The 16557-nt window shown below is 50.9% G+C and overlaps 7 protein-coding genes across 7 annotated transcripts; 5 read left to right on the top strand and 2 right to left on the bottom strand.

Annotated features, from left to right (window-relative positions):
• Window positions 1-1276: 1276 nt before the first annotated feature.
• On the top strand, window positions 1277-3927 carry N7446_000226 (protein kinase family protein; the record flags this gene model as incomplete). The annotated part of the gene is made up of 2 exons (XM_058508993.1): window positions 1277-1454; window positions 1514-3927. 2 exons carry the CDS (start codon window positions 1277-1279, stop codon window positions 3925-3927), a joined length of 2592 nt encoding a protein of 863 aa, XP_058377972.1.
• Window positions 3928-4066: 139 nt separating this feature from the next.
• Window positions 4067-4714, top strand: N7446_000225 (uncharacterized protein; the record flags this gene model as incomplete). The annotated part of the gene is made up of 1 exon (XM_058508992.1): window positions 4067-4714. The coding sequence occupies one exon, from the start codon at window positions 4067-4069 to the stop codon at window positions 4712-4714; it is 648 nt and encodes a 215-aa protein (XP_058377971.1).
• A 657-nt stretch (window positions 4715-5371) lies between these two features.
• On the bottom strand, window positions 5372-6793 carry N7446_000224 (CobW family GTP-binding protein; the record flags this gene model as incomplete). The annotated part of the gene is made up of 5 exons (XM_058508991.1): window positions 5372-5740; window positions 5793-6403; window positions 6464-6475; window positions 6525-6608; window positions 6670-6793. The coding sequence occupies 5 exons, from the start codon at window positions 6791-6793 to the stop codon at window positions 5372-5374; spliced, it is 1200 nt and encodes a 399-aa protein (XP_058377970.1).
• Window positions 6794-7303: 510 nt separating this feature from the next.
• Window positions 7304-7749, top strand: N7446_000223 (uncharacterized protein; the record flags this gene model as incomplete). The annotated part of the gene is made up of 2 exons (XM_058508990.1): window positions 7304-7522; window positions 7570-7749. 2 exons carry the CDS (start codon window positions 7304-7306, stop codon window positions 7747-7749), a joined length of 399 nt encoding a protein of 132 aa, XP_058377969.1.
• On the top strand, window positions 7746-8780 carry N7446_000222 (uncharacterized protein; the record flags this gene model as incomplete). Its single annotated transcript, XM_058508989.1, has 1 exon — window positions 7746-8780. One exon carries the CDS (start codon window positions 7746-7748, stop codon window positions 8778-8780), a length of 1035 nt encoding a protein of 344 aa, XP_058377968.1.
• A 1989-nt stretch (window positions 8781-10769) lies between these two features.
• On the top strand, window positions 10770-14676 carry N7446_000221 (mRNA-binding protein RRP12; the record flags this gene model as incomplete). The annotated part of the gene is made up of 3 exons (XM_058508988.1): window positions 10770-10832; window positions 10892-12799; window positions 12856-14676. The coding sequence occupies 3 exons, from the start codon at window positions 10770-10772 to the stop codon at window positions 14674-14676; spliced, it is 3792 nt and encodes a 1263-aa protein (XP_058377967.1).
• A 419-nt stretch (window positions 14677-15095) lies between these two features.
• Window positions 15096-16338, bottom strand: N7446_000220 (uncharacterized protein; the record flags this gene model as incomplete). The annotated part of the gene is made up of 5 exons (XM_058508987.1): window positions 15096-15347; window positions 15417-15874; window positions 15933-16001; window positions 16056-16261; window positions 16322-16338. The coding sequence occupies 5 exons, from the start codon at window positions 16336-16338 to the stop codon at window positions 15096-15098; spliced, it is 1002 nt and encodes a 333-aa protein (XP_058377966.1).
• Between the last annotated feature and the right edge of the window lie 219 nt (window positions 16339-16557).

Raw genomic sequence — 16557 nt, 5'->3', positions numbered from 1 at the left:
GTGAGGTCCCTGTGATAGAAGTCGCAGTATCGTACATTGGGTCGTGAGGGGTGCAGCCAGAGTAGCATTTGCGAGATGCTCAGGTCCGAGTCGTATAGAGAGCAAAATGTATAAAAGGAGGATGCTTCTCCAGCAAAAAGCATCACCAATCGCATCATTCACGCTTCTCTTTCTAATTTCCATTTGAACAATACCTACCACATTTCGCTTCACCAGTATCATTCTCGCGACCCTCGTCGGCGTGATCGCTGCCTCGCCCATTGCCAGGTCATCTGCTATCGTAGCTGTTGAGAAACGTGTAAGTACATACCCGACCCTCGACCCTGATATATCAAGGCAAGATCACAGCTAACAATATCCAGGGCGTCTTGATTGTATGTAATCTCTTGACTTTGGACATAGCATATCTAACCAGAAATAGTAAGTCTGCATGGCTGGCTGTGCCGCAGCCTGCGCTGTCTCGCTCCCCGTCTGCGCTGCCTGCCTGGTTGGGTGTCTGGGAACAGCTGATGATGGCGGCGAGGTTGACCTCGGTAGTGCGACCACGGAGGCTTCTTAGTTGGGAAGATACTCTGAGATAAGTGGACTCTCATGAACTGAAGTATAGCTGATATGATCTGGAGACAATGGATATCTGATTCCTAGAGCCTTTTTTTATAGACCCTTCATAACCCTAGTCTAGGCGCGCCGAGAAGATATCAGTAGATGAGTAGGGGTTCCTGTAAGCTATTGACAATATAAGATGGGTTATGGTTATGTGGAATGTGTCATATAGATTGGCGAATAGGCAGGCAGGTATCAGGCAGCCCCAGAGTGTCAGGCCGCAACGCATCAATTTCTGATCTGTGCGCGATGAATCATATTTCTTTATTTTTTTTCCCCTTGTCTCTTGGAGGTCCCTGCAAGGTCCTTTTGCTTCAAAATACTTGAAGCCTTGCAGCATCAACGGCTGCAGGCAACTCTTTTTTTTTTTTATGTTTTTGGCCTAGGAAAAATTAGAGAGGAAAGAAAAAAAAAATTCATATACCTAAGAAAAAAAGTCGATCTTGACCGACATCTCTCCCTTTCCGCCATTTTATCAGGGCACTCCCAGCCTCCTTATTGCAATCGTTGTGCGACACGTTTGGGACCCCGAACACCGAGGTACTTGAGAAGGGAACTTGGCTTGGGAACCTGTGGGACGAGAGCTCCATCTTGACGTCTCACGCACTTCTTATGGACGGAGATTCGGCCAGGTTCGAGTCGTTTGGAAGCGACTAGCCGTATGGCCATCTCCATGGCCGACTGTCCTGTGGAAGAAAAAGGCCCAAAGCAGAGCATGTGGCATAAACTGGGCCTGCGGAAATGGCTGGGTCGCGACGATCGAGAGTCAGGGGAGGACGCCCCCCGCCGTGCCTCTGCCGACAACCCACGCGCCAAACAAGATAAACAGGAGAAACAGGATAACATCACACGTCGGATCTCACGGAAGGTCGGCGTTGGGCTGCCACGCACAACAACCTTCAAACGACAGAGTTCCGAGCAACGCGATCGCCTCGCTCCCCTCGACCCCGAACCACAACACCGCCGGGCCCTTTCCGCCGACCGCGATCTCCTGACTTCACAGCGATCAAGGTCTCCCCAGCCGTGGGCCCCAGACTTTCCGCGCCCGAGGTTCAGTGGATCGGGCCGCCTACAACCACGGTCGAGTCACTTGAATCGGAACCCGAACCTAATGCCCAGGTCCCCGACTGGGACCCCTATCCAGATATGGACGTGGAATCCGAATCAGAGGAGGAGAAACTACCGGAGGAAACACTCGAGTTGGAATTGGAACAACGATGGATTTTGAACCTGAGCATGCACTTCCGGGACCGGTCAGAGCGAGAGAAGTTCTTCGTGACGTACGCGGAGGCCCCGAACCGATGGCGACGAGTTACGATTTCATGCGACTACCGAGACGCGCCACCCGACTCGCTGGAAGGAGATCTGAAGGAGCTGCGATATCAGCGCGACAAATGTGCCCGCATCTACGAGTCCATTCGTGAATCCCTCCTCGAGATCCAATTCTATGATACTGTTACGAATCTCAAGCTGGAGACGCTTGACGGCCGCTTGCACGTCCATGTCACGGAGGACGTAAACGAAACAATCCCATACCCACCTATCTCCAGCATCGGTCACTTGGGGGGCGCTCGATGCGTCCCTGAACACTTCCTACACTTTGAATCGCATCTATCCGGTTTCGTTTACAAGGTCCAACTCGGTGGGCGGGCCTATATCAAGAAGGAAATTCCAGGGCCTGACACAGTGGATGAGTTCCTTTATGAGATCAATGCACTACATGCACTCAATGGTGCTCCAAGTGTCATCCAAGTGGAGGGAATTGTCGTTGATGAACGACGAGATGTGGTCAAAGGCTTGCTGATCAGCTATGCTGAACAGGGCGCATTGGTCGATATTCTTTACGAGCAACGTGGGAAAACGAGCTTTGCGAGACGCGAGCGCTGGGCTAGGCAGATTGTTCAGGGTCTCTGCGAGATCCATGAATCAGGATACGTGCAGGGCGACTTTACACTTGCGAACATTGTGGTGGACGCCTACGACAATGCAAAGATTATCGATATCAACCGCAGAGGTTGTCCTGTGGGCTGGGAGCCACCCGAGATTGCCGCCAAAATCGAGAGCAACCAGCGCATCTCTATGTATATTGGAGTCAAGACTGATCTCTATCAACTGGGAATGACTCTGTGGGCATTAGCGATGGAAGAGGATGAGCCTGAACGACAACCACGACCACTTTTCCTTGGCGAGGATGCGATGGTGCCAGATTACTACCGGCGGATAGTCGACATCTGCTTGAGCCCAACTCCACGACACAGGCTCTCTGCGAAAGAACTTCTCTTCATGTTTCCCTCTGATCTCCCGACAGCAAGGACATCGCCGGCTGTTCAACCTATGGAGATTGTTGCGAACGACCCCCGGCACATTCCCATCAAACATAACTGGGCTCACCCTCCGGCCTCTGGGATTGGCTTGGCTCTACCTCGAGGCTTTATGCGCCAGGCCGACCAATACTCTCCCCAGAAAGAATTCGTGGACAATGCATACAGTGATTTGCAACACCCTATCTTCGCTGATAATCACGACCCAGGAAATCGATCTACCATCACACTTGCAGAATGCAATGGAAATGCTGACTATCCATCCAAACCATCTTCTTCATCTACCTTGAATCATCACGAACCTCACAATCCTCATGGTTATATGGATGTCTCTGATCATTCCAGTCGTGATTTTGTGCCCGATCTATCTCGTGAGAACCCGGAACAAGAGATTCTTCCGGTTTTACAGACAACAATATCACCGACGAGCAATGGGTTCCACGACCAAAACCCTAAGCTTGAAGAGCCGGGTTTGTCAGATGAGGTCGTGTTTCTTGATGATGCTCTTCTGCACAACCAACAGTCTTACGCCAAGCAACCGTTGACTGCCTCGACTCGTGATCAACCGCAAACTGACGAACACATCTCGCACACCACCCCTTCAATCATTCCATCTCCTACTGAACCACCCCTAAAAGAACCTGCAGATCAATCATGTGCGAAAAGCACTGACACCAAGCCAACGTCGCCAGCACTCTCATCCGCAATCCCGCCATCCTCTCTTATCCTCTCTGCCCTACCCATAAACCCCGCTTTTGGCCCTCCTGACACTCCTGGCCCTCGAAACACTCTGGTTGACACTTCACCTGCATCACCACCAAGGAGTAGCGGCGTGGATCGACCATTTGCAGGAGTGGTCGGTATTAAACCTACTTTCACTACGCCACCACATCCAACATCCTCTCTTCCTCTCTGCTTTGCCCATGAATCCCTCTCTACCCTACCCTGGGAACTACCTACGCGAACCGAATACTCCAACACCGGTGAAATCATCTCTCCCTGAACCACCCAGGCAGGATGATGAAGGACTATGTGCGGAAACTGTTGACCTCCAGCCTTCTGTCACAATAGCACCCTCCCTATTCCTCTCAACCTTGCCTTTGAACCCTGCCTTAAAGCACCCCGAAGCTTCTCCTGGCGATATGGTCACCCCATCTCTAGCGAACGTCAGCCTTGAACCAACAAGAGGAGATGTGGGACTATCATCCGAAAACACTGCAGCAGCGGATGATACGTCAGTGACACCACACTCAGGAAACTCACTTTCGCTCTCGGCCTTGCCTATCAATCCTGCCATGGGCCCTTCCTGCGCCTCACTAGACAACCTGGCTACTATATTCTCCGCATACCCACCTCTCGCAAAGTCACCAAAGCAGGATGTGTCAACCGTCTCGGACTCACCCTCTCTCAGCCTCTCAGCTTTGCCTATCAACCCACTTATGCCTCACCTAGAAGCACCAAGCTCTCTCAGCACCACCTCGTTGACAAGCTCACATTCTATTGAGACACCCGAGCCGAAAGATGTTCCCCGGCCACCAACAAAGACGGCCAATATCAAACACACGTTGAGAAGAGTACCTGGCTACGAATCATCTCTGTTCGTGTCGGCCTTGCCTATAAACCCCGCTCTGGCAGACCTCAACACCAGCACCACATCCGCAAATATAGAGACGGTCCCCCCTGCTCAACTTTCACCCCCAAGCCAACCAAATCCTGGCCAACAGAGTCACACATCCCCACTTTCAGCGAATCGCAACCCAGGAATTTCAACCCGGCACCCAACCAGGTGAAATTCCCTTGGGCCAATGCACCAAAGCAAGACCATTAATATTTATACACAAAAATCTTGCCCAAATTGGCTACTGCCAACGAAGCCACGACCGTTTTCGTCCGAACGAGCCCCATATTCGGGGCCGAGCACTCGATACCCTTTTGATTTGCTCTGCTTGTACAGTTATGCCTCGTGTTTTTTCAGCTCTTGCAAGCATGCATTTACACCGATGGCGGGCGAATATCCTGGAGTACCAAAAAGTCCTTTTTTGCTTCTTCTTCTTTTGCATACTGGCGGATTTTAATCGGATTCTGTTTTGGTAGCCTTGTGATTTTTTCTTTTCTGTTTCCCTTTGTTATTTCCTTTGTTGGTTTTTTTTTTTCGTTTCTTTTGCTGTTTATTTATTCTTTTTTGCTTGATCTTTTTCTCTCTCTCTTTGGAGGCCCTCTTGCGTTTTGGTGTCGTCATACGGAAGTCAATGTATATTGATGGGTTCTTTTTCTACCTCCTCTCGACTGACAGGGCTGTATTATTCTTTCTTTCTTTTTCTTTCGTTTTTGGCAATGCAATTATTGAATGACACGCTTGGGTTTTCTATTAACAAAGGGACTTCGTAGACTACATGTATCTCCTTGTATGATGTGTTTAATTTTTTGGGCTCTTGAGTGATATTTGTTCAATTGCACGCCACGCACGATTCAAAGCTCTCGCGCCAGGGGTCTACGCTTGACCCAAGCCCTCGTCCAATCAATACGATCTTGCACTGAAGTGGCTGGGTCCTTTCTTCGTCATGTTGAACTGGCTCCGCATCCCGGATTTCGAATACATCTCGCACCGCCTGGATGATCCGACTTGTACCATCATTTAAAATCAGAATTCCCTTTAACCGATGGATCTCGAAGTCATTGGGATGTGGCTCGGATGAGACTGGCTTTGCAGGTGCAGGGAACGTGGACTCCCATAGAACAGAACGCAGCCAGGCATCAACACAGTCGACCTTATCAGCTGGGATTGGTGGTGTGACAATGGCAGTGGTGGAAATCGCCTGACGATAATTAGAACACGAAAAAGGAAAGCAGAGGTTAACATCAGCTTACCGGATCCATATGGCTATGACCTTTTTTACTGAAATCCAAATCCGCCAGGTGGTCGTAAGCATGCAGGTCCAGAACAACACCTTCAATCTGCGGCGTGCGACTATGATCCGTGACATGAATCTTAGCCACGCTGTTAATAGACGTAACACGATCCTGCACGGCAACCAATTCCTCGGCCGTAACAAGATCCGCCTTGTTGAGGATGACAACATCAGCATGCGAGATCTGCATATGAGCCATCGACAACACAGGCCCAGAACCATGGTCATGATACTGGTCATGCGAATCGGCCTTCTCCTCGGCCGCAGGATCGTCCAGCAAATGCATGATATTCTTTGCGTCGACGAGAGTGACAATCCCATCTAAGTAAATGGAGCTTCCGAGCCCTTCGTCCATCCAGAAGATTGGGGCGATGTTGCCTGGGTCTGCTAGACCTGTTGTTTCTAGTAGGATGTAGTCGAATGTGCCACGGCGTTCCATTAGGGATTCGATGGCCATTACGCCTGAGTCTTTCACTGAGCAGCAGATGCAGCCATTGCCGACTTCCATCCATTCGGTTACTTCCTGGCCGTCTTGGTTTACTGACATTGGTTGTTTCTCAATGTCGGTTGCTGTGGGTTGCATGTTGTGTTAGTAGGTGAGATATGGGCGTTTTTGATGCAGTGTCTTACAATCACCAAATTCTAATATCATGTTAGTTTATTGTATATGTGGTAGGTTGAATTCACGAACCATTCATGATGACGGCAATTTTCTTGCCGTGTTTCTCTGTGAGGATGTAATTCAACAGGGTTGTTTTTCCTGCGCCCAGGTATCCTAATCAACGTATTAGCGTTGAGGTTCAATGTGAACTGAAATGCTGTCCATCTATACATGCCGGTTACTAGAGTGATCGGCACACGAGCTGTTGGGGCTTCATCTACAGATCTCTGATCTGCCGGCATGGCAGACACATCAACTAACTCCGGAGGAGCGTCCTCATCGTCAAAGTTGTTAGACATTCTGTCGCCGTTTCCAAATAGAGTGTAATGGTCTGATAAACAAGGAATATATTGAATATTCTGGTGTCAGTCTGGAGAGAGAAAGCTCACTTCTTGATTTGTACAGCGGCAATAGTTCCCCCACACCGCCTTGGAGTATCGGAACTCCAGATGCCCAAGGTTTGTAGTTTTCTACATTTGCAGAGAGAAGATTTACTTGACATAGACGGCATTGTAAGTTAATGCACCCTGCTCATGCTTCACAATTCGACAATTTGCCGCCTGGGTTGAGGTGCGTTGAGCACTTCTGAATCCAGTCCCAGTGACGTTTTCACCAAGAACGGATGTTAGGGCACAGGGCTCGGGCGGTCAGCCGTTGTTATGGTCGAAGCTGAGCTTGTTATCTTCAGCTTCAATGCTCTCCATATTCTCACGTTTCTTTTGATTTTGACAGGGCGTCTAGGGAACTTTCACTCATTTGTATTATCCTTGCTCTCTCGTTTCATCTAGCGCCCTCGTTTTTCTACCGTCATGACTTCCGGAATGTCCCCGTCCAGCTCCCCGCGGCTTCCTAGCCCTCCTCCATTCACGGAGGTTCAGATCGCTCCCCAGTCACCTTCCGGGGAGGCTTTCGAGGAACAAATGCTTGGTGCTGCAGCGGGCGAAGATGATGGCTCGACGCGCAGAATCCGCCCCGGGACCAAATCCGCGGACATGGCGTTTGGCCCGCCGTTGATTCCCCTTTCGCAGGTGAGTTGCGCTTGACTGACCTTACTTAACTATACTAATGGGAGTAGCTTGACTCGCCTTTCCAGCTCCAGGAACACCTCAAAGCCCTATATCATCACTTTACGAAACCCGAAGGATCTGACACCGTGGTCCCGATTAACCGCCAGGTTGCAGTACAACTGGCGGAACCCCCGAGGGCATCGACCGATCACTTTGGCTTTACGAACTCTGCCGATTCCTCACCATGAAAGTTAATAACCTCATCGTCGCTTTCTTTGCTGAGGACCCGCCTTGCTCTGCGACGACTTGCCCCGAGATGCGAGCTTCGGAGTGGCAGTATCTCTGCGCGGTACACGACCCTCCCAAGTCTTGTTGCGCGATCGATTACTGCTGCCACACTTTGGACTGGGCCATGAACACCCTCACGTCGCCAAAATATTTCCCAAGTCGGCTCACGCTAGGCAACGAGAATGCAGGAGGCCCTCAGGCCAGCATGAGACACCTGACGAACGTCTTCCGCCGTCTTTACCGTATTTTCGCCCACGCCTGGTTCCAACATCGTGATGTGTTTTGGCAGGTGGAGGGACATGATGGTCTGTACGTCTTCTTCAAGACTGTTTGCGACATGTATGGTCTCATCCCGCATGACAACTACACGGTTCCCTCGGAGGCTGAAGGCCCTGATGCAGTTCAGCCTGAGGAAGAGCCAGTGGATACCAAGCGTTTAACAATTTTGCGCAAGGAAGATGAGAATTCGTTTAGTTCTGGCGCAGAGAGTCTGGACCCGGCCCTCGGCACGGGGGCTACCACTCGTCGTCACAAACATAGCCCTTCGACCGGATCCCGTGTTACAACTATCACGGAGGATATGGAGGATAGTCCAGAGATTCCGTCATCGCTGCGTGAGTCTCTGGAGGAATCACCTGAACGCCCTGTTTCTGTCCTGGAGACTCAACAGGCCCCTGTCGAGACCGCTGAGGAGACTGCCTCGGACAAGCCACCTACTCAGAAAGAAGAAACGGCCGCAGAGATAGCCGACGAAACAAAAGATCAAGTTCTAGAAGCAGTTGGACAGCCCGGACCTTCTGAAGTTACAGAAGAGGCGCAGCCCGAGTCCGAGCAGCCTGCTGATGACACGACTGAAGAGCCCGCCGAGAAGACCACCTCTGGAACCGAGGAAGCGACGCTTTCTGAAGAAGCTGAGACGAAACCTAAGCCCGAGCAGGAAGCCTCAATTACATCGGAAGCCAAGCCTGAACCAGAGAAAGAAGAATCTTGAGTTCCATCTAACGTCGACCTTATCCCTTATGGTACCCTATGATGATCTTTAACTGACCCCGATTTTGTACTTTTCACATTTGCTTTTTCGTTAGCCATGTGCCATCCTAAGGGGTTGGGATGCCAGGCACCTTTTTGTCTTTCTTGTGCTGGAGGATATTCTTTTGTAATATATGTATGTAGTTCAGAATATTGTTTATGGCCAATGTCAATGATACCCTTTATCCTGGTCTTCTTTGCTAATTGTAAACTGTCTAAGGCATTTTTCTACAAATGATCTGGAATTTACAAATGAATCGGTAGCTACGAAAGCTAAACGAATTGTACAGAATCCTAACATTGAGGTTGATCTAACACTCAATCTTGAATCTTTCTTTCTCCTCCCCTTGCCAGACCTGGAAATACTGATGCTCTGCCCTAGAGCCGGTAGACATCCCTTCGTCCACTCTGATTGCAATACCTGTTGCGCTGTCGCCTTCTCTTTTGGCTGGTATCTCAGCATCGGCCAAAGCATTTCTTCAAATGCCCTCCTCTCGTCCTCCGACAGAACCTCCAAACCCGCCTCAGCCCGAGGCTCTTGTATGGAGCATTGAAACCTCCGGCTCCAGGTCCTGGGCACACTTCAACATCCCTGGAGATCTCAGGCATCGCATTCGGCTTCTCGTCATGGAACCATTTTCTGTTTTGGTCTACTTTTCCCAGCATACACCGGGGGTGGGGAAAATACCAATGATCTAAATTTGCTGTGTGGTAAGGATGTCTTTGGATGGGAAGAAAAGTGTCAAACAAAGGCCAAAAACTAAATAACTCCCATATAGTACTCGCAAGCGTCCAGATGTCAGGGAGAAAAGAGAGCGGTTCGTCCAAGAATCTGGCATCTGGTGGCTTAAGGAGAGAAGGAGCATGTGAAACCAGCCTTTTCTCGTCATGGGGTTTGAAAGATACCCCGTAGTCACTTAGGATTATCTCCTTGGTGAAGGCTGCTGGGCATCAAACAAGCTCATCTGTGCGGCAGAGTGACGATACACCTGTATTTTCCATTGGGACCGGTGATGCAGAATTCATCTATGAGAGACAGTCTCCCTGGTGTAGATGGTGAGCTCCCAAGAGTAGATATAATTGGCTTCATGTGAGTGATCGTCGGTGTCAGCATTAGTGATCTTGACTCCCTGCATATTTGGTGTTTTGTAGATCGCGGGCTACCATATAAACAAGTATGCTCCGTAGCCGAGCTGGTCAACAATTCGATAGCGGCCATCCTTCAGCTTGTCTCTCCGATTTGGACAAGGTGATATCCCCGGGTTGGGTATGCTTCAAGCTGTTCAGCCTCTTTCAATCAGAAGATATTGGCACGTCGAGATTTTTCGTTTCGTTGTACGACAAGGTCATAAATCCATTTATAACCCCACCTTTATATGACCTAGATGATTAACCCGAGGTACTCGAAAATGGGCAAAAAAATGGTGACAAAGAGAGGCCAAAGTAGTGTGAGTACAGTGCAGGAAACGGTACACCCGCTTCGAGGCTTTCGTATAGAAAAAGTTCAATACTTTCACGGCAGTGTGTACACAATTATGACCCCTTTTGTATGAAACGCGCTAGGCTGTGTATCTGTCCTTAGGGTCGCGGATGTGGATATGATGTCTTTCGCACATGGAGTGGATTTGGGATAAAGCTACATAGTTATGCATGGAAGCGCCGAGAATTGAGAAAATACGTGTAAACATCTGCAAAGCATACAGTAACGACTGGCTGGCAATTTGCGCCAAAACACATGTGGTCTATAGATGTCTGCAATAGGTCCAAGTGAGGTTGGGTCACACCCCACCGCCCACCTCACCGCTACTTAATGCCGGCGGTATCTTTCTCTTCCTCGACAATTTTTTTCAGCAACAATTAGGTGCATTCAAACACTTTTGAGGCCAATCAACCACCTCCACAGATTGTTCATTCTCTTAACATCTTCTTCACCTCGTCGTCCACGTTCATCATGGCGACTCTGGCGGAGAAGCTTGAGAAGATCAAGTCTCCCAAGCTGCAGAACCAGCATCATGTAAGTTCCCCCGCTGCATACCCGGTCAATTTACACTAACGCAGGACCCATGAACATAGACTGCTGTGGTGCTGTCTGCAGTTGAGGATACTCTCCGTGATCAGAAGGCAGACTTCTCGCCTACCGCATATTTCGCCGCTCTCATTGCACTGCTATCTCAGTCATTGACCGCCTCGCAAGGCATCGTCAACAAAGAACTTGCGACCTCCGTCGTCTACCTTCTCGATGTCATAACTGTCTATGTTCCGGCCCCAATCCTCTGCTCCAAATTCTCCCAGATCCTCGAAAGCCTTGCGCCGGCACTTTCTCTGCCCGAGGTCGAAGCCCCACTCTTGCGTCCGTCGATCGGCTGCCTCGAATCTCTGCTCATCGCCCAGGATGCCGCGGCATGGAATCTCCCTCACACACAGGTCGGCCCGCGCCGCGCAATGGCAGGTTTGCTGAGTCTCTCAGTTGATCACCGGCCTAAGGTCCGCAAGCGCGCCCAGGAGGCCCTTGTCAAGGTTCTCAAGGCACCCCCACCGAGCCCGTCTCTCGACCACCCCGGTGCGGATATGTGCGCCCAGTCCGCAATGAAGTCTCTGGGTGATAGCATTTCGGCTGTGTCAAAGCAGAAGAAGGGACGTCACGATGCGCAGCGCGACAATCAAGAGCCGCTCATTATTCACTCATTGCAGCTCATCAAGACTATTGCCTCGGCATCCGGTGGCTGGCCCAGCAAGAAGATCGAGCCGCTCTGCGAGCTTTTGATGAACGCATCCCGCTCTACCAACGAATACATCACCATGGGTGCTTTCGAGGTGTTTGAGGTGATCTTCGAGGGAATGGCAGACGAGATCTCCTCCTCGAAGCTGCCCCGTCTTTTGGATGCCATCTCTGAACTCAAGCCTGCTCAGAACGACTCGCAGCTTCTCCCACCTTGGATTGCTGTGCTCTCCCGCGGATACGATGTGGCTGCCCAGATTACCCCCGAGGATACTTTTGAGAAATTGCCCGATCTTTTCGGCTTGATTGCTGGCTTCTTGACTTCGCCTTCAAACAACATTCGTGTCTCTGCTTCCGAATGTCTAATCTCATTCCTTCACAACTGTATTCCAGACAGCGTTATTGTGGACCCCTCCGTCTATGATGAGAAGACTCTGGAGAAGTTGGCTCGTGGAGCCGTAGATCTGCTCTCTGTGAAGTACCAGGCTGCTTGGATGGAAGTGTTCAATGTTTGCTCCGCCATGTTCGACTGCTACAAGTGGCGATCAAGCCCCTACCTTGACAAGATTGTCTCCACAATCGGAGAGCTGCGCAGCAATGAGTCCTTCCACGGAAAGAAGGAGGCTGATGCTGTTATTGGCAGTGCTCTTCAGGCAATGGGCCCCGAGGCCGTCCTGCAGATCTTGCCTCTCAACATTATCGAGCAGAAGGCCGGTCAACCTGGCCGTGTCTGGATGTTGCCCATCATGCGCGACAATGTGACTAACACCAACCTGCGCCACTTCCGTACCGAGCTCGTTCCTCTGAGCGAGGCCCTTTACCAAAAGGTGGTGACCTTTGGAGCTGCCGAGAAGTCCGTGGAGGTGAAGATCTTCGAAACTCTCGTCCAACAGACCTGGAATGTTCTTCCCGGCTACTGCGAGCTGCCCCTTGACCTTGTGGAAGCATTTGACCAGAGCTTCGCTGAGCTGCTATCAAACGTGTTGTACAAGCAGACTGAGTTGCGTGTCGATGTTTGCCGTGCTCTGCAGAACCTAGTTGAGTCAAACCAGGCCATCTTGTCAGTCGAAAAGGAAGAAGATGATCTTATCCTGCAACGTCGCATCACTAAGGCCGCCGCTACCAAGAACCTAGCTCACCTCGGCACCTTTGCGAGCAACCTTCTGGCTGTGCTCTTCAACGTGTACAGCCAAACGCTTCCCCACTACCGTGGTTACATCCTGCAGTGTATCAATGTCTACCTCAGCATTACCCCCGAGAACGTAAGTTATCCTTGGCCTTTCGCATTTGATTCAGAGACGTCTAACAATTCTTATAGGAGCTGAATGACACCTTCAACCGTGTTACCTCAATGCTTGAGTCTTCGTTGGTTGCTGAGCAAGAGACAGCGGCCAAGCAGGGTGCCCAGCCTCAGGGCTCATCTGACAAGATGCCGCCCACCTCTCACACCCTGATTGACCTGGTTATTGCTATGTCAATCTACCTCCCCCGCTCCAGCTTCAGTGGCCTTTTTGCTCTGGCCGCTGCTATCCTCAACAGCTCCTCCCCCAACCCGGATCAGCAACTCATCAAGAAGGCATACAAGCTGATCCCTCGTCTCGCATCGACCGAAACAGGCCGTGAGGCCCTCCAGGAGCGCAGTGGAGAGCTCCAGACTTTGATGCTCGCCACCACAGATAGCACCCCCGCATCGGGCCGCCGTGACCGCATGCTTGCTATCCACGAAATGATTACTCACCTGCCTACCTCAGATCTGCACTTCATCCCTGCAATCCTGTCAGAGGTCGTCTTGGGCTGCAAGGAGAGCAATGAGAAGGCACGCACTGCTGCCTTTGACCTCCTGATTCTCTTGGCCAAGCGCACAATTGACCCCGAGCGCAACCCGCCCGGTACCGTCATCCGCAGATCCCTTGTGCCTGGTGTGCCTGACGACTCGCCTGATGCCCCCGCTACCATTGAGGAGTTCTTCACTATGGTCTCTGCCGGTCTGGCTGGTTCCGCACCCCACATGGTAGCCGCCTCCGTCACCGCTCTGTCGCGACTGTTCTTCGACTTCCAGACTCAGCTTCAACCTGCAATGCTCACCGAGCTTGTCGAGACCGTTGGGCTTTTCCTTACCTCCAGCAACCGCGAGATTGTTCGCTCCGTCCTTGGCTTCGTCAAGGTTGCCGTGGTCGTTCTTCCCGATGAGGCGCTGCGTCCCCGTCTGAGCACCCTTGTTCCCAACCTCATGGCTTGGAATAAGGAACACAAGGGACGTCTCCGCAGCAAGGTCAAGGGTATCATCGATCGACTTGTCCGCCGCTTCGGTGCTCCTCTGCTGGAGAGCCTTGTTGGCGAGGATGACCGTAAGCTCGTTGTCAACATTCGCAAGCAGCGCGAGCGCAACAAGCGCAAGAAGAAGGAGGGCGCCGAAGGCGATGACGACGAGGAAGGCGAGGAAAAGGCCGCCAAGCCTCAAGCCGGTAACGCCTTCGACAAGGCTGTCTACGGGTCTGACTCCGACTCCTCTGATGAGGGCTCCGACGACGACGGAAGTGACGTTGACGTGGACGACCTCGCCCGTATCAAGGGCCGTGCCGGCGGCAAGAAGAAGGCCGGCCAGAGCAACCAGTATATCCGTGAGATGTCGCCCGAAGACAACCCTCTCGATCTGCTTGGCTCCAACGCCCTCGCCAGTATCTCCACCACCAAGCCCAGCCAACGCTTCCTCAACACCGGACCAGGCTCTAAGAAGAAGCGCTCTGCCAAGGTCGATGCTGATGGACGTCTTGTCCTCGGTGATGATGGTGATGTCGTTACCGAAGATGTTGAGATGACCGGTGCCGGGGAGGCTGGTGGTATCAACGCCTACCTCGCTGCCGTGAGCGGACCTGACGCTGTCCGCCGTGGCCAGAAGGGTAAGGTGAAGATGGGTCAGTCGACCAAGAAGAACGCCGGTGACCGCATGGATGTCGATGACGAGGATGCTCTCAAGGAAGACATACGCGCTTCCGGCTCAGGCAAGGGTCCTGGTCGTCGTGGTCTGGGTGCCCCCAAGACTGCTGGTGCCTCTGGTGGTGGCCGCGTTGAGAAGCGCCGCAACCCTGGCAAGGCCCCGAGAGGTAACAACCGCTCGGGATGGGGAAAGAAGAGATAAAGCAAAGACCTTGATCTCTTCTCGGTGGGAAGGAAAGAGAGTGGCCTATAGCAGATCCTGGTGTTATGTTTTTGGGGTCGTTTCATATTACTTGGTTTTGATTTACATTCTTGTGAACCATTTTATTGTTTTCCATCTGCTCTTTCCTGCCGTTCATCTTTCTAGCTAGTCTTCGGCCCCTTCGTGCTTGGTTGGTGCCAGATGCTTTCTCATAATACCCGACACTGTGGTGATTCCGTTGACTCAGGGCTTTCTTTTTGTTCTTTTTGTGCTTTGATGCAGAGTTTATTCCGCTGCGTCTCTCATGATATCATTACGATTGTGTTCAAAAGTTTGTTTTAGGTCAATGGACATAGATACTGTTATTTCCTTTTCCTCTGTTCATAGAGTACATACTTCGTGAAGGCGTTCAGAAATAGTTATAGCTGTGCTGCTTCGGCAACAATGGTGTTCCGCACGCCCTTCTGGAAATCTTCCCCAGCCGGCTGCCATCCTAGAAGCTTCCTGGCCCGAGAAGCCATTCCTTGGCCATTGGTACCCAAGACCACGGCTCCATGGGGAATAACATTGTTTGCCTCTTCAAGAGTCATCGAGCGTACTGAATCAGCCGAGTCAAGATAACCAAGGCTATGCGCCTCCTTGGCAATCACCGAGGCCACATCCTTGAAGCTCTGTAAGAAGGCAGGATGTCAGCAAGATATTTCTAGATTAAATCCGTATAGAGAAATGTGATAACCGACCTCGATGCCATTCTCTGCAAAGTAAAGACCATTATCATTCCAGAAAGGACCTTCGGTAGCATTCGCAGCAGTTTGTGCTAGATCTGCGAACAATTTGCCCAGGTCATAGACATGGATAATACCCCAACGACTAAGTCCCTTGCCAAGGTATAAACTGACACGCTGCTGCAGCGCAGCCCGGGACAAGGATGGGATTTGAATGCTTCGTTGGTTGACAGGACCTTGTCCAGCTCCGTAGATGATTGGGGGGAAGATAATCGCAGTCTTAGGACCGTTAGAGCCCAAGTCCAGAATGTAGTTCTCCACAGGCCGACGATGTCTATAAGCGCGGATAAAGTCCCGGAGACTTTCGGCGTTGTCAAGGTCATCGAAGATCTGATCCGAGGGTTCGCCATAAGAGTTGTTGTCGATTTCGGGACATGCTAGGACACTAGCGCCGGTGATTTGAATATAGTATGCTACAATTGAGTTAGAATTGGTGATCAAATTCTCCAGCATATATGGTCGGGCGCATACCATCCTGACGTCCTGCTAGACCTTTTGCGATAGCTTTGACACTTTCCATATGCTTGTTGCTAGCAGCATCTGCAAAAACCGCATGAGAAATAAGTTACGATATTTAATGACTAGGCAACTCACGAATAACAACGTCGGCTTTGCGCGCTTCATCTTCCATGACCTCGCTGTTATCTAGATCTGCGAGGACAATGCAGACCCGAGGATACGCAGCAGAGACTTTACTGGCTTTCTCTGCGTCTCTCACTAGGACGGAAATGTCATATTTAGGGTTGCTCTGCCGCAGAGCGTGGAGGACTTGGCCTCCGACGTAGCCCGTGGCACCAGTGCTGGTATTCAAGTTAGCAACAAACGACTGTAATGCCGGTGGCAAAAGAAATACAACTTACAGAAAGATTTTAGTCATTTTTAGGATTGGCGTAGTTTTGAAATTGTGTCAAATTCAAAGAAAAGTAACGGAGAGCGAGGGAGTTTTATATAGACACACCCCGCGCTCCAGGAGAGGTAAGTGATTCCGTGGAGACAACGACCCTTTACATCAATGTCTATCACCCACATATCATGAAACCGTAACTACAAGCTTCGCATGATAACTGCTTGATCTGTCTCGCTCGAGCTACATCTA

Source organism: Penicillium canescens, assembly GCF_028828765.1.
Source record: "Penicillium canescens strain IBT 15451 chromosome Unknown utg000001l_segment0_segment0, whole genome shotgun sequence".
In the NCBI taxonomy this organism is placed as follows: Eukaryota; Fungi; Ascomycota; class Eurotiomycetes; order Eurotiales; family Aspergillaceae; genus Penicillium; species Penicillium canescens.
Note: the sequence above shows the minus strand (reverse complement) of the source record. Positions and strands in the feature narration are given on the sequence as shown.